General features: G+C 56.0%; 1 protein-coding gene across 1 annotated transcript in view; it reads left to right on the top strand.

The window, feature by feature from the left end:
• Nucleotides 1-15,001, top strand: part of GRIK3 (glutamate ionotropic receptor kainate type subunit 3) — a 225,131-nt gene that overhangs the window by 167,145 nt on the left and 42,985 nt on the right. Inside the window, exons 8-10 of the mRNA XM_059137080.1 lie at nucleotides 1,607-1,714; nucleotides 4,803-4,916; nucleotides 13,500-13,703. Of these exons, the coding sequence (XP_058993063.1) occupies nucleotides 1,607-1,714; nucleotides 4,803-4,916; nucleotides 13,500-13,703 (426 nt within the window). The remainder of the gene's footprint in view (nucleotides 1-1,606; nucleotides 1,715-4,802; nucleotides 4,917-13,499; nucleotides 13,704-15,001) is intronic.

Genomic DNA, 15,001 nt, shown 5'->3' with positions numbered 1-15,001 from the left:
CCCAAGTGTTTGGAGAGCCCCACAGGCGTCACTGTGGCCTCCAGGGATCCATGATCCCATGAATTTGGCTGTCACGCTGCGAGTGTAAGCATGACTGTCATGGGTGTTCGGCCAAGGAGAGGCCCCGAAACCTTTTTCAGAACCTACAGGGGATCCCGACCCGCGTGTGGTTAGGCAAGGACTAAGGACGGTGGGAAGGCAGGGACTGCGATATTCAGGACTTCCCACACCCTCCAAACCCCCGCATGCTCTGGCGCCTCCTTCCCAGTCCCATCAGCCCCCAACTCCCCTGATCCTCAAGGACTCCAGAATGCGTGGGTTTGTTCTCCCAGACATAGAGAGCCCGTGGCATGCGGACGTTCACCTGGGCGCCTGCGGCCTCCCACCTCTGCGGAGAAGGGAGAGAAAGGACATAGCTCCAGCCTCGGAGGGAGGTGGGACCCGGGGATCCGAGCTTGGATGACGCTTGGAGGGCGCTCTGCCCTCAGGCTGCTTCCTTGTCTGTGACATGGGGATGGTGACCTCACCCGGCCTGCCCACCAGGCGGCAGGTTACATGCTCTAAGCGGTAGGAAATACTTCACAGGTAAACTCTGGGCCCCCCCGGAAGGGTATTTTCGAGAAAGGAGGTCGCAAATCTTTTCTGTCATAGGCCAGAGAGTAAATATTGAAGCTTTGTGGGCCAGATGGTCTCTTTGTAACTATTCAGGCCTGCAGTCCCTGGGCCAGAGCCACCAAAGACAATAAGTAAACACGTGGGTGTGGCCGCGTTCTAATCCACTGTTTACGGAAACAGAACAGGCAGCGGGGAAATTGGGGCGGTCAGCCACAGATCACCTACTCCGATCTAGACCTCAGCTTGGGTCCGGGGTGTTCTCTGAACCCCAGACTCTCAGTGTTAGCGATGTTGATGGCAACAAAAGATAAAAAAATCTGCCATTTGCCCAGGGCCCGGGTAAGTACCGCGCACCGTTCTAAGTATTCTACAGAATTTATCTCATTCCTCCTTCGTGGCATTTTGGTACTATTACGGATTCCATTCTGTAGTTGAGGAACCTGAGACAGAGAGGTGAGCGTAATCCCCCAGGTTGCACAGCAAATTGTGGTTGAACCTGGCATTCCGTCCCCCAAATTCATAACCATAACCCCATGGAGCAGAGGAGCAGGGGACTTCTCTGTCTCCTCCTGCTCTCCTCCAAGCCTCTGGTCCTCTAGCCGGGGCTGGCTTGGCCCCTAGGCTTTCCCACCTCTGTGCAGGTCTCTCCTGCCCCACGCCACCCGCCTGCCTCCCTGCCCCTCTCTGGGGACCTGCCGCGGGCTCCCCCTCCTCATGGCTTCAAGGCGGGGGCTCATTTGAGTGCATCTGAGATCGATGTTGTACACGAGAAGGTGCAAATGTAACGCCGGCTAAAGAGCATAATAGAATTTATGGAAATCGCTGGCTCGCACCACAGCCCGAGCAATGATGGAGGTGATTATTAATTAATCATGGTCTTGGGGGAACAGTATCAGTGCAAAGAGTAATTAAAATGAAGCATTGTACAGTTGTACCGAATGATGATTTATGAGCCCGAGGAATTGCCGCTCTGCCCTCTCCCTTCCGGCAGGCTCAGTGGGAAGGATTAACAGGACGAATTGTTTTCAACAAAACCAGTGGCTTACGGACAGATTTTGATCTGGACATCATCAGCCTGAAGGAGGACGGCCTGGAGAAGGTACGGGGTACTCAGGAGAGGGAGGGACCAGACCTGGGGGATTCGACATGACCTGGCATGGCCTGTGCCTTGGCCCTTCGGAGAACCTGAAGGCATGGTTGGGCTGGAGGGGTGCAGAACACAGTGGCCATGGCTGACAACCCAGCGGTCACCCTGTGAGCACAGGCCCCCCGGGGGTGCTTAACCTTGGAGCAGTAATGTAAAGCTTAGGGAGGGGGCAGAAGGACAGACCTGACTTTGGGTAACAAACTTCAACAACTAGGGGGTGCCTATCTGGGGAGTAGTAAGCTCACTGTCACTGGAGGCATTTAAGCAACAATTAAGCAACATGATTGCTTATGTGAGAACCAGAGTTGGTTCTTATCCTTGAAGACAGGTTGAAGCGTATGGATTCTGAACACTCCACTCTTGGTTTCTAAGGCCTCAGTGATTCCGGGGGTCTGGATGAGGATGGTAGACCCTTCTGGGGCTGAGGCCTCCATCTAGCCACCAGCAAATGTTTATAATGAAGCCAGTTCTGCTCTCTGGGAATCATCCACCTATTCTGTCAAGTCAGGCTGTCGGGTTGAGGAGAAGAGTCCACATTAGCCCCTAATTCTGCACATCCCTGGGACCTTGGCCCGAAGGCTCGGCCACCCTCTCTCACACCTGGGCGACTGTTCAGCCCTGGGAGTGAGGGTACGAAGTGCGGGGAGCAAAAGCCCAGAGAGGGAGGCTCTGATGCTTATGTACCTTTAGGATGCCCTGATTACTCTCCCGTCCCCCGCTGTCTGACCTGGGTCAGGCCTCTCCCTTGGATGATTTCAGCACCCTGGCTTCTCCACCTCTACCCTGAGCCTCCCGCCTTCCTGAGTGTACACACACACACACACACACACACACACACACACACACACACACACACCCATGCATGCACAGCTTCTCAGAGCATGACCCTGCCCTGCTCCGCTGGTGTCCGTGGTCTCCCAGCGCTGAGTGAAACCCCAGCCTCTCACCTGGGCCTTTATGGCTCTCTAAGAAATAACCCAATCTGCCTTTCCAGGCCCAGGCTCCGAGCCCCCAGAACATTCCCTATGGCCCATTCGCACCCACTCCCACGGGCCCCTTTTTTGCCCTTGGGGCTCCCTGCTTGTATGAGTGGCCTCTGTCTCCTGGGTTCCCTCCGTCAGGCACACACCTGGCTGTGGCTGGGTTGTACCTCATGGCCAAGTTGATTCCATTCACCTCTGAGTCTCCCCATAGACTCCTGGGGGCCCCTGGGCAGAGGCGGCCAGGGAAACCCCACCTCTCCTCTATCACTCTTTCATGCCACATCCAGCATCAGCCCCTGAGGCACAGGGGCTGCGGCCTCTGCTCCTAAAATCAGGGAGACCTGTTGGTCCAAGTTCTCATGGGGCAGTGCTTCGTGCTTCAACCTGGCCGCGCAGGGGGGCCCTTCCGCGTCTGCCAGTGTCGCTGCAGTGATTCCCACTCAAATGGGGTCTCATTTGTACTCTGTCAGCTGTCGGCCTCTGGGGCTGGCCTCAAATTCTGAGGAGGGCTTCCGGCTACCCAGACACCCCCACTAGGTGCTGCCGGCCCTGCCGCAGACCTTGGCAGTGGATCATAACAGCTCTCCCTCTCAGCCCATCCCAGCAGCCTTCTCCCAGGGACGGAGCGACTACAGCTAACACCCAGGAAGAGCCCTCCCACGGGCCCTGCTCACAGCCATCTGGACTTAGGGCAGACAGTCTCTGTGGGGGCTGGGGACTCTTCGGTCCTAGCCCTTCATATGTCCCCAGGGCACCTGGTGCCTCACAGTTGGAAGTCATAGATGTTTGTGGGGGACAGGATTCCAGCTGCTCAGGAACCTCTGGACAGATGTTTGTGGGGTCTCCAGGTGGGCTGCTGGGGCCCCTCGTGAGCTCAGCGCACCTGAGAGAAGGGTCTCTCTGACACCATCCTCCTCTGGGCTCTGCGGGGTTCTGCGAAGACAGAAATCCTGCCTGGAGAGGGTGCTAAGCCCAAACACAGCCACCTGCCTCTTGTCCCCTGGCTTCTGTTTGCTAAGCCGGGTCACAGCTGATCCCACCAGCTCCCGCCCATGGCTCTGGGAGGATTAGGGCAGAATTACCCAGGCATAATTACAAGGCCCCCTGCTATCTGCTTTGCGCAGCTCTCTGAATGGGATGTTTGCGTTCGGCCTCTCTGTTTAATTGATTAAGTTTCCTGAGTGCCCCCCAGCTAGGCCAAGGACAGAGTGGGCATGCCAAGACCATCCTTGAGAGCAGGGGAGCAGAGCTGGGCAGCAGAGCACCTTCCCAAGGCCCCAGATATTAGAAGGGTTAGTCAGCTGGCTCTTCCCTGGCCTTCTCCAGCTTCTGGCCTCGTAGCCACCAGGGCACTGTGGGGACACCAACGATGCCACCTTGGCCACCCCACCCCATCTGCCCACTTTACGAGTAAAACCACAAAGCAAACTGCCTCCAAACCCGGCAGCAATCGGGCCCGCAGGGAGGGCCCTCCACTCTGGTTTGCCATCCCCAAAACGGCTACAAAGACCCGCTCCTGCCCGGCCTGGCTTCCTGCAGGGGACACATCTCCTCCGCTGTTAACTCATTCTACAAATGCTTAGCGAACATCTCCCTGGCCCCAGGCCTTTCCCGGCTATGGAGGCTGCGTGGGTCTAGGAGGTGGCACCTGAGTGGAGACCCAGTGAGTAAGTGACTGGGTGCCCAGCATCTTCCCCAGAAAGAGGAGGCGCACCAGGCTTGGAGTACCTCTGCCCCAGGATCTCTGATTTCTTAGTGCACCTGCTTCACCTCTGGCTGGGCTGAGGTTTCCAGGCTGTATCTGTGCTTACCTTCTCCTCTGCATTTTCCCACCAGCTGTGCTGGGGTTGCCAGCAAAGGGGGGTAGGTGGCAGAATTCAGGAGACTCGACACCTTAAGGGCCTCCTCCTAGAAGAAGAGAGGCAACAGGGTGGTCTGAAAGGTCAGCTCCCAGCATGTTACCTCGTGATGCTCCTGAGGAAGGGGAATGAGCAGACAGCCTTGTGGTTGTGGAGAAAAGCTGGAAGGCCCTGTTCTCTGTCTGTCTGTCCATCCAGGTGGGTGTGTGGAGTCCTGCAGAGGGGCTCAACATCACGGAGGTCGCCAAAGGCCGAGGCCCTAATGTCACAGACTCTCTGACAAACAGATCGCTCATCGTCACCACTGTGCTGGTAAGAGCCTGCCACCCCTATGTGACTATGTGAGCCAGGGATGGGCTGGAGGGACCCAGACTGGGCAGCACAGACCGGGCATCTCTCGGGGCTGCTTCGAGGCTGGGAGGTGGGGGACGTGCTGTGGAAACACAGAGGGTCCCTCAGAAAGCCCCGCAGTCATTGGAACACAGTAACTTGTTCATGGTCACAGGCCAAAGACCCCAGGGGGTGGCTGTCAGTGGCCTGCTCCGAAAGGCGGGGCAGACTGGTCCTCACACCTGTCTGAGATCTGCTCACTGCAGAGGCCTGTGTGTTTGCATCTCCCACCACCCACCCACCCCTGAGCCCAAGTACAAACCACGATGGGGTAGACAGGGTAGCTGCCCTCTGCCCCAGGACTCTGGGCCCCCCCTCTTCACCTCAGCTCCCAGGGAAAGGCCCTTCTCAGGGGTCCCCCCAGCTGTGGTGGGTGCTGTGGCCACACCCGGAGAGCCCAGCCAGTACGGGGAGCCCACAGGCCATAGGCCACAGTACCCATCCCGAGAGCTCAGGTCCATGGTCACTCAGCTTGCCGTCCTCCCTCCATTCCCCAAACCGAAGAGCGCCTCCTTCTGCCCCAAGGTGTGGCTCTTGGCATCTCCGAGGTTCTCTGTACCTTGGAACTCAGCATGGGCAGAAGGACACACCCACGTCACTGCCCTCTTAACTGGCCAGTGTTGTGCCCCCTCCCCGTGCACCAGCCCTTTCTGAAAGGCCTCCAGGGGATCCAGAGACTCTGAACCCGCCCTTTCAGAGACGCAACACCGTTTTGGGGGACCCATGCTGGGCCATGCTGGGGAGAGGCAGCCTGATCACCACCCAGTAGCTTCTGACCAAAGATCTTTGGAGGGCAATTTTGGTCAGCTTCTCCTTATAACTGTTTATAACTAAGCACATACAATACAATAAATGCATGAATATGAATAGAGCAAATCCTGTATAGAGTGGAGGGCTCAGCTGGGTTTGGAGGGCTCGGACCAAGTAAGGCTGCCTGGGATGGACCCAGAGAGCAGGGCTGCACACCCGGCTCAGGACCCCTCCAGGGCGCCGGGGTACAGTTGCCCCACCTGCTTCCCACTGGTGGGAGGGGCAGCTCAACTGGGCACCACGGAACGGTCCTGTGCCCTCCCTCTAGTGTGACTCACCAGACATATGCTTGGTGACAAGTGGTGGGCACCCCGGAGCAAGAAGGGGCATGGTAGGTAAACCCCATCCTCCCAGTAAGCGGCAGACACCAGGGACACCAGTGTAGTCAACGTAATCAAGGGAGCACCTGTAGCCCGTGGGCCTCACCCCCAGTGTCCAAGGTTGTACCACTGAGAGGATTTGTGTCAAAGGTGATGGAGCCCTCACAGTGGTTCTGGACATACTGGTGACAGAGTCAGGACAGGAGGGCTGGGGAGATGCCTGCTCCCCCTCCCCAGGTTTGGGCATGAGCCCCCCTCCCCCAGCATTGCCCTCAACACCAACACCTGCCTTTATTGACCAAATAAAAAAAAATATAAGAATCAGACTCCTGAGACCAATAAGTCAAAGGATTTCATCAGGAACAGGGGAGAAATTGTTAAAAAAAAAAAAAAAATCTAGAAAGATTAAAAAGAAACAAACAAAAAAGAGCAAAGGGACTGATGAGCCATTGAAGAGGTATTGATGTGGATGCAAACAGAAAGGGAACAAAAGAAAAAGGTGAAAGGGAAAATAATAATGAGAAAAATGAAAATAAGGCGCGAGATGAAAAGGGAAGCCATCACGGAAGATGAGAAATTAAAATAAATAATTAACAGCTCCAGCTAGACAAGGTAAAAAATGTAAAACCGAAATGTCAGAAAGCAAAAGGATAAAAGTGTGACAAAGCTAAAATATAAAAGGGTAAAAATAAAATAATAAAAAGGTGGTAAAAGATTAAAAACAGAGCTGCATAAAGTGTGAGATATAAATAAAACACTTCGCACAAGACGAGATTAAGAAAGGTAAAACGAGTGTGCTCGGAGAGATTAGGAAGCAGAGTGATGATGTGGGCCGAGATGATTCAGCCACAAAACAATGCCCTCAAGGGAGCGGCAGGCTAGACCTAATGCACCGGAAGGAAACCGGATACACACACCTTGAAAGACCATGGACGTGCATTTTGCTAAAATGGCAGCAGCAGCCTGATTTCAAGGGCGTGAAACCCTTCTGCAAAGGTGCACGGAATTTGTCTACGCCTGCAGTGGCAGGATCCGGCAGACATCCTATGCCCTTCTGGAAGCCTCTTGATCAACACTCACAGGTTCTTGCAAAGGTCCCAACCTGATGCACTCAGTCCCTTTCTGGAAGTTTCACCGCAGCATCCTGCTGGCTCTCAGGCACCCCTGGGGATGGGGAAAGAGAGAAGCCCCTCTTGGCCCATGGCCCGCACCCAGCCCTATCTGTCCCCCCGCCCCTCATCCGGGCGAACACTAGCTCAGCAGCCGCTAGGGACTTGCAGTGTGACCGGGGTGCAGGGGCAAGACTGTGAGCACAGACACTTGGGTCTGAGCCCTGGCTTCCCAGTTAATTAGCTGTGTGACCCCAGGAAATTGCTTCACTGCTCCATGCCTCTGTTTCCCCACCTGAAAAAGAAAGGTGGTACTAATTGTATCTACTTCATGGAGTTGTCGGTCTGGGGGATTAATCTGAATGACACCGAGTGCATGCGGAATGAGAGCTGCTGTTGTTCCTCATGACTGAAATTTGATCACAAATCCAGGCCCCAGGGAGCTCAGGTCTAGTACAGTATGCAGAGTGTTCTAGAGAAAGCCTCTGCTTCTGTCCACCCCTGAGCCCTGAACTTCACTGAAGACTGTCCCTTGACCATGACCTCGACCATGACCGCAGAGGTTCTTCCCAGCACAGGGTAGCTCAGAGGCTTCAGACTTGCCTTCTGCAGAACCTGCCACCCCCACCATGGTCAACACTACCCTGCCTCTTGCTTCCTTGTTTCCTGACAGGCCTTCAGGGCCCCTGAAGGCGTTAGGGTCTGTGACCTTGACCTTCTGTGTCCCTCAAATCTCTGGTCTCCTGTTGATAAGACAGACTCCAGACCCAACCACGACGTCATCATCTGCTTTGCTCAAAGTCTGCGCTCCTGGGCCTGACATCATAATGATTCCCTCCCCCACCCTCCCACCCCCGCCCCCGTTGGCCTTGACCTCTGACATCACAGCTCACCCACCCAAGTCGATGTCCCGCGCACTCTTAACCCCATCCTGCAGTGTCAGATACTCGCATGGGCAGGGGGCGGCCCATGATTGCTTTCTGCATTCCCCGATGCCCAGAGCTCACGGAGAGTAGGGTTTGCTTCTCCCTGTGGGTCAGTGAGAGAAGTCCAGTCTTTCCTGGAGGAAGAGAAATGGCTCGGAAAACATCTGGAGGATCCCCGACGGGGACGGGCTATGACACACAGCCTTTGCGCTGGTCTCTGAGAAACTCTCTGTGCCCAGCTGAAAATGTCCTCAGTCTCCCGAGCGAGAGAGAGGCCCACTCCCCCATGGACGGACCTGAAGCCTCCTTCCTGAAAACCTTGAGCTGGTCCAGATGCTCCTGAAAGTCTCAGCATGGTCCACCTGTCTTGGAGTCCTGGGGGGTGCTCTCAGGTTGAGGCTCTTAGGGGCAGGGGCGCCAGTTGTGAAAAGGGGCCTAGCCCTAGCTGCTCTGGATGAAAACCCAGCCCAGCGGTTGGCAGCCTGAAAACAGGGCCAGCACCTCCTGCTGAGAGCACTGTGTGGGGGGGTGGTGAGGGGGCCAGCCTACAAGGGTGTTGTCTGGGAAACGGCACTTTGAGTGACAGGCAGATACCCAAGCTGGGTTCAGGAAGATCAGACTGCTTTGCCCCCGGAGAATAGGGCTGGGCCCTTAATGAGAGGGGTTTCTGCTCGCTCTTTTCCCTGGAGTCTGGGCACAGGGGAGGGGCGCAGTTCCCTGTGGGCTGTTGGACACCTGCCTCCTCTTCTCCCCTATCCCTAACCCTGGAGTTAAGAACAAAGGCTGCCTTACCCTGGGCACACAGATGGATGGAGCCCTAACTGCATCCACCCTGGCCCTCAGAGCTGCAGATGGCCTTCCCCGTGTCTGAGGTTGAGAGCCTGGAAGCCTCCCATCTCTCACCCCTTCTCTGCCCAGCCCCAGCTTCTGTTCTGGTTCTGCTCTCCCATGGGCTCATGAAAAATTCATCCACTCCAACCTCAGCTCACATGCCGAGAAAACACACCTGCCTCACTCCTGGGGGCCCTGCCTTTGAAGGTTCAGAGTTCTTTAGGCTGCTGAAGAAAGCAGCGTCTGGGTGCGTGTGTGGGTGCGGGACTGGACCAGCCGCACACGGGTGTCTGGAGTCACACCGGTGGGTGTATTTGTGCCCTGTGCACATAGTGACCTCATAAGACTCAACGGCCAGGCAGGCAGAACCCCTAGCACAGGGCAACAGGAGAAGCAGAGAAGCCAAGGAAGGCCAGGGTGTGTGGGCTGGGAGGGCGGTCCCAGGCCAGGGACTGCTCTAGACCCCACCTCTGGGATGGACAGGACTCCAGTGCTCTGTCCTGGTTCTAACAGGCAGAAGGCAAGGTCTTGGGTCCAGAGCCTTCAGCCTCTGCGGCCAAGCAGGGCCAGGCAGACAGAACATCGAGAACGTGGTACACCCGTGCTGGTAGTATTGTGTATACAGGTGTGCACTTGTGTGAATGTGCGTCAGAGGGGAGCCTGGTAATGCGGGTGCCGGGCAGCTCACCCTTGCATCCTCCTCTCCCCACAGACCCCTTTCCAACTCCACAGGTCCTGCAGCCAGGGGAGAAGCTTAGCACACGGCCCGGCTCTCCCGTTGGTGTAAGTGATCAGAAAGAAACCAGACAGAGAGCTCTGGCCGCGAAAAGTCGGAAAAGGTTATTTTTCTGGACCCCTGTTTCCTGTGACTTGTTGAAGAGAAATATTACCCTGCTCCTACGGCAGTTCTCCCAGAGCAATAGGGGAGCGTGAAGTTATGAAATTGAGGGCACCTTCACCGAGCAATCGATTAGCAGCCGAGAGAGCTTGTGAATTGGCTGTCTGGACATTTCCAGTAATAAATTGTGAAATAGTCCATGAATAAGTAGTTGGCGGAGTTCAGAATTACCCCCTAGGAAATGTTGCAGGTCTAGAGACACATTACTAAGGCGAGCACCATTTTAATGCTCTGGGCTTTGGCTGTTAAATATGTATGCCATCCGCAGAGCACTTCCCGAAATTAATGGCATTTTACAGCTGCTCCGAAGGCAGCGTATTTATATGGAGATGTATAGATTCTGGGGCTGCGTTGGCTTCACAAAGGAAGTGCTAATTTTAGAGAATAGACCCAGGGAGGGGCGTGGAGGGAGGGTCAGGAAGTAAGCCACCTCAGGGACCTTTCCCTGAAATGGTTTTCCAGGGCCAGCTAGGGTGTTTTGTTGACCTTGGGCATGGTCTCTAGGCTGGAAAGGGCACTGCAGGCACAGGCGACCCAGCACACGGAAAGACGGTAACGATATTAACAAAAATCAATCCGTCGATCACATTGGCAGCTTACCTTTGCCAGGCGCCGTTGTAAGTGCTTTTCATAGATTGGTTCTTTACTCCTCCCAGCAACCCTGTCTGGTGGGGTCCAGGATTCTCCCCATTTTACAGAAGGAGGTCGATTTTGTCCAGGAACGTGTGTTTGGTTGGCCATTCTCCTGGGAGAGACCGTACCTTCTCTCCAGTTCTTTCTTGAGCTCACATCAGGGCCAACTCGGACAGTGGTATACTTTGTTCACTGCACAAGAATGTCCGACCAGAAGGATCAGGGGGAGGGGTGGGTTCCTGAGGCTCCTGCCCCCAGGCCGCATGCCAGGGTTGGGGCAACACCCTCCCAGAGACGGATTTGCATAATGACGTGTGTGTGTGCTAACCACAGCCCCCTTCCCTCCAGGTAACCCCTGCCCCTCCCTGATCCACCTGCGCTCTTCTCACCAACTTTGTGAGCTGCCCACTTGGTTGCAGGGTGGGGATGGGAGGCACAGAGATTCAGCATGGACTCTAGCCAGGGAAAGGGGTCCGGTGGAGCCGGGGGGAGGACCAAGGGTCAGTTGCCCGATATCTTCTACCTAATTAGACTGAGAGATGGTTTTTCTCAGAATTCCTGGAGAGGCAGGAACCCCTTGGAGGTTCACACACGCTCCCCCATCCTTCCTCTGAATCTTCCCAAAGGATTGTTGAAAATCTAGAGCAAATGAGTCCTAGAGTGGGACTAGGATTTTGAAAGAGGGAGGTACTGGGGGACCAGGAGCAGAGAATCCAGCCCTCCTACCACAGCGGGAGCCCAGCAGGAGGATGCTGGTGGGTTTCTGCTCTGGAGGATCTCCAGTGAGGGTGTTCTCAGGGCCTTCCATGGCTCACTCTGTCCCCAGGGGCCCATAGTGTCAAAGGAATAGCCATGCTGGTCGACAGATGATGAGAGGCCTCCACAATTGGGTGTGTGCCCTTCTCGTGGGCCTGTGCAGATGAGATTCCCAGTACATGTACTCTCTGCCAGCTACTGCTTATCACCTGTCGGCTGAGGACCTGAGGCAATCTGACATGGGTAAGGGGGTAGGGGGTACCAAGGTGACCTTGGGGAAGGTTAAGGCACAGGAGGAGGCCAGGAGCTGCAGACAGGAAGCAGGGGAGCCAGACTCTATCAGACTGCAGTTCAACTCCTGTGTGACCTAGAGCAACTTACTGACCCTCTCTGAGCGTGTTTCCTCATCTGCAGCATGGGTCTGATGTCATCTGTCCTGCAGGCCTTGGGGGCCTGAATCAAACAGCCTGTGTGAGACCCTGAATTGGTGTCTGGTGCATAGTAGGAGCTCAGAAAGATACTGAGTTGGCTCAGGGGTGACCCATCCACCATGGCCCGGGGATGGGGACTTGTCAGTGAAGCTGGGTGGGTGGACCCCGTAGAAACATGGACTTGTGCACTGACCTGGACTTTGGGTCCCTGCTGTAGGCCTGGATTTTGCCAAGTCAGAGCCCACAGTTCTCACCCCGTGGACCTCAGACTAGACCAGGTCAATGGCAACTTCCCACTGTCTTGTCCTGCCTCTTCCCCCAGTTCTCTGCAGGGAGGCAAAGAGCTTGTTTCTCTCTCTCTCTCTTTCTCTTTTTTTTTTAAGATTTTATTTATCTTTTTGACAGACAGAGATCACAAGTAGGCAGAGAGGCAGGCAGAGAGGGGGAAGCAGGCTCCCTGTTGAGCAGAGAGCCCAGTGTAGGGCTTGATCCCAGGACCCTGATACCACGACCTGAGCCAAAGGCAGAGGCTTTAACCCACTGAGCCACCCAGGCGCCCTGAAGAGCTTGTTTCTAAATGAGAAATCAGACCGAGTTGTGCCCTCATCACAGCCCCTTGCTGGCTCCTGGTCGCCAGCCAGGGAGGGAGCCTGAGCTGGGACAGGTGGATGTGGGTCCTGGCTACTGAGCTACCTGCCGAGGGCCCCTTACCCACCAGGAGAGGTGCCCTGGATCTTGGGGCCTCTGGCTCAGTGAGGGGGTTACAAATGTGCACTTCAGGGCTACACCCACCTGAATTCAGATGCTCTCCTTGCCAGTGTAATGGTGTGAGCTCAGCTCGCACCAGTCACGCGTCCTCGTCAGTTCACTCTCTGCATCTGTCAGGTGGGACTGTGGGCCCCTCCCCCCACAGGGTGACATCAAGGTTAAATGAGGCAATGCCATTTGTCTGTCCAGCACGCCCTTGCTGGGCTGTGGGCTAGGCCCTCCACAGGCGCTGGCAGTTGCTGATTTCCTCGTGCAACCCAGGTCCACATCCCTCACTTACCCAGCAGATCCTCAGGCTGGGGACTGAGATCCTCGGGAGGACAGAAATATATCAGGGGGAGGAGTCAGGGAGCGTACTGGATGGAGGGTCTGGTGTGGCAGGGTTCTCACGCAAGAGCAGACATCAGAATCCCCTGGAGGGCTGCATTTCTTTTTTTTTTTTTTTAAAGATCTATATATTTATTTGAGAGAGAGAGTGAGTGGGGGGAGGGGCAGAAGGAGTGAGAGAATCCCAAGCAAACTCCCCACTGAGTGTGGAGCCCAACAGGGGACCAGTCGACCACCCTGAGATCATGACCTGAACTGAAATCAAGAGTTGGATGCTCAACAGACTTAAGCCATGGGGGCGCCCCTCCCCTGGAGGGCTTCTTGAAATAGATGGCTGGGCTCCAACCCCAGAGTTTCAGGCCCAGTGGTCCACGTGCAGCTGAAAAGTCTACATTTCTCACAAGTTCTCGGGTGCCGCTGAGACTGCTGATCGGGGACCACACTTGGAGAACCGCCGGCCTTGCGCGGATGGTGTGCTAGAGAGCATGGGATTCGAATCCCGATCGCCTTGAGTCCAAATGCCTGTCCCACCCCTTACCAGCTCTGTGACCGTCAGACAGTTCATCATAAATACCCTTCAAGCCCCCGCCTCGTGCCAGGGGCCACGACAAAGTACAGATGAGCAGAGGCTCCAGACCAAGCTCTCCCCCAGACCCACGCCGCCTTTATCAGCCCCTCTCCCGTCTGTCCCTGCAGGAGGAGCCCTTCGTCATGTTCCGGAAGTCTGACAGGACCCTGTTCGGGAATGACCGCTTCGAGGGCTACTGTATCGACCTGCTCAAGGAGCTGGCCCATATCCTAGGCTTCTCCTACGAGATCCGGCTGGTGGAGGATGGCAAGTACGGGGCGCAGGACGACAAGGGCCAGTGGAACGGCATGATCAAGGAGCTCATCGACCACGTAAGCAGGAAGGGAGCCCCTGGGGCTAGGGACGCCCTGGGAGGCTTGGTCAAGTCCAGTGCATGTTGGGGTGGGGCATCCCAGCAGGTGAGAGCCCTGGAAGCAGGGGAGATAGAGACAAAGGTCCTTGGGAAGGACCCACTCCCATGCGCCTGCCTTGCTCGTGCTCCCCAGCATCCAGACACTGGCCTCCGCACAAGCCCACGTGCACTACCTCCCTCCCCTTGTGACTGAGTCTTTCCCGCCGGTATCTGGTGAGCTCACTTGGGAGGACTTCCCCAGCTCCTCGCTGCCTCTCGCTCCTTTAGGGGAGACCAAAGGCTGTCCCAGTCACGTGGGAAAGGCGCCAGTACAAAACACTTCCCAAACTCCAGGACGCAGAGCTAGGTCTGTCCCTGCCTTGAGTGGCTTTGGCTGCAGGGGAGAGACCGGTGGTGCAGGAAGTTGAGGGCTGTACGAGGGGAGAGGCAAGGCTCAGCTGGGAGCTCTATGCCTGAGGTGAGGGAGAGTACGGGGGAAGCAGCCAGGCAGGGCTTTGGGAAGAAGGAGCAGCTGTTGGGAGGGGCCTGGGGCTTGTGGGACCCTGGGAGGAAGACAGAAGCCATAGTGTAGGGTCGCCCCAGGCGGGGCAGGCAGGGGCCCTGGGTTCGAGGGCCAGTACCCCACTCAGCAGCTGTGTGAGTAGGGGCCCGTGAGGAGAAACCTCTCTAAGTGACTTCCCATCTCTGGAACGGGCGTCATTCCTCAGAGGATTATTGTGACCCTGGATGGAAGGACTAGGAGCAGGGCGTGGCCCACCGCAAGGCCTCAGGAAGAGGGAGGCTTGTCAGGTGCCCTGCAGATGCGGTCCGCGGGAACTCAGGTTCTGGCCCCATGTTAGCACCTCATAGGTGTATGACCAGGAATGTTCGTCAACCTCCCTGAGTCTCAGTGTCTCCACGTCTAAAATAGGAAGGGACAACCATCAGAGCTCCCGCAGCTGCTGCAGGAATGGAAGGAGGAGCCATTTGCACAGGCTCAGCTGGCCCGTAGCAAACGTTTCCTGCCTTTCCGCCCAGGCCCCTCAGCTTTCCAGAGGCATCTGTCAGCAAAGAGCTGCTAACGAATGCCAGGACCTGATCTATACCAGACCCCTTATGTTCTCCTCCCTCAGTTATCCTCACAAGATCCTTGTGAGGTAGGTCCTGCTCCCACCACCCATTTTACAGATGGGGAAACTGAGGCAGAGAGCAGCAAGGACCCACGGCTCGTAAGTGGTGTTCAAAGTGGCAGAGTCTTTGGAGGTTCTCTGCTTTCGG

This window comes from Mustela lutreola, chromosome 10 (assembly GCF_030435805.1).
Source record: "Mustela lutreola isolate mMusLut2 chromosome 10, mMusLut2.pri, whole genome shotgun sequence".
Taxonomy (NCBI): domain Eukaryota; kingdom Metazoa; phylum Chordata; class Mammalia; order Carnivora; family Mustelidae; genus Mustela; species Mustela lutreola.
The sequence above is the reverse complement of the archived record's forward strand: the minus strand, read 5'-3'. Positions and strand labels throughout refer to the sequence as shown.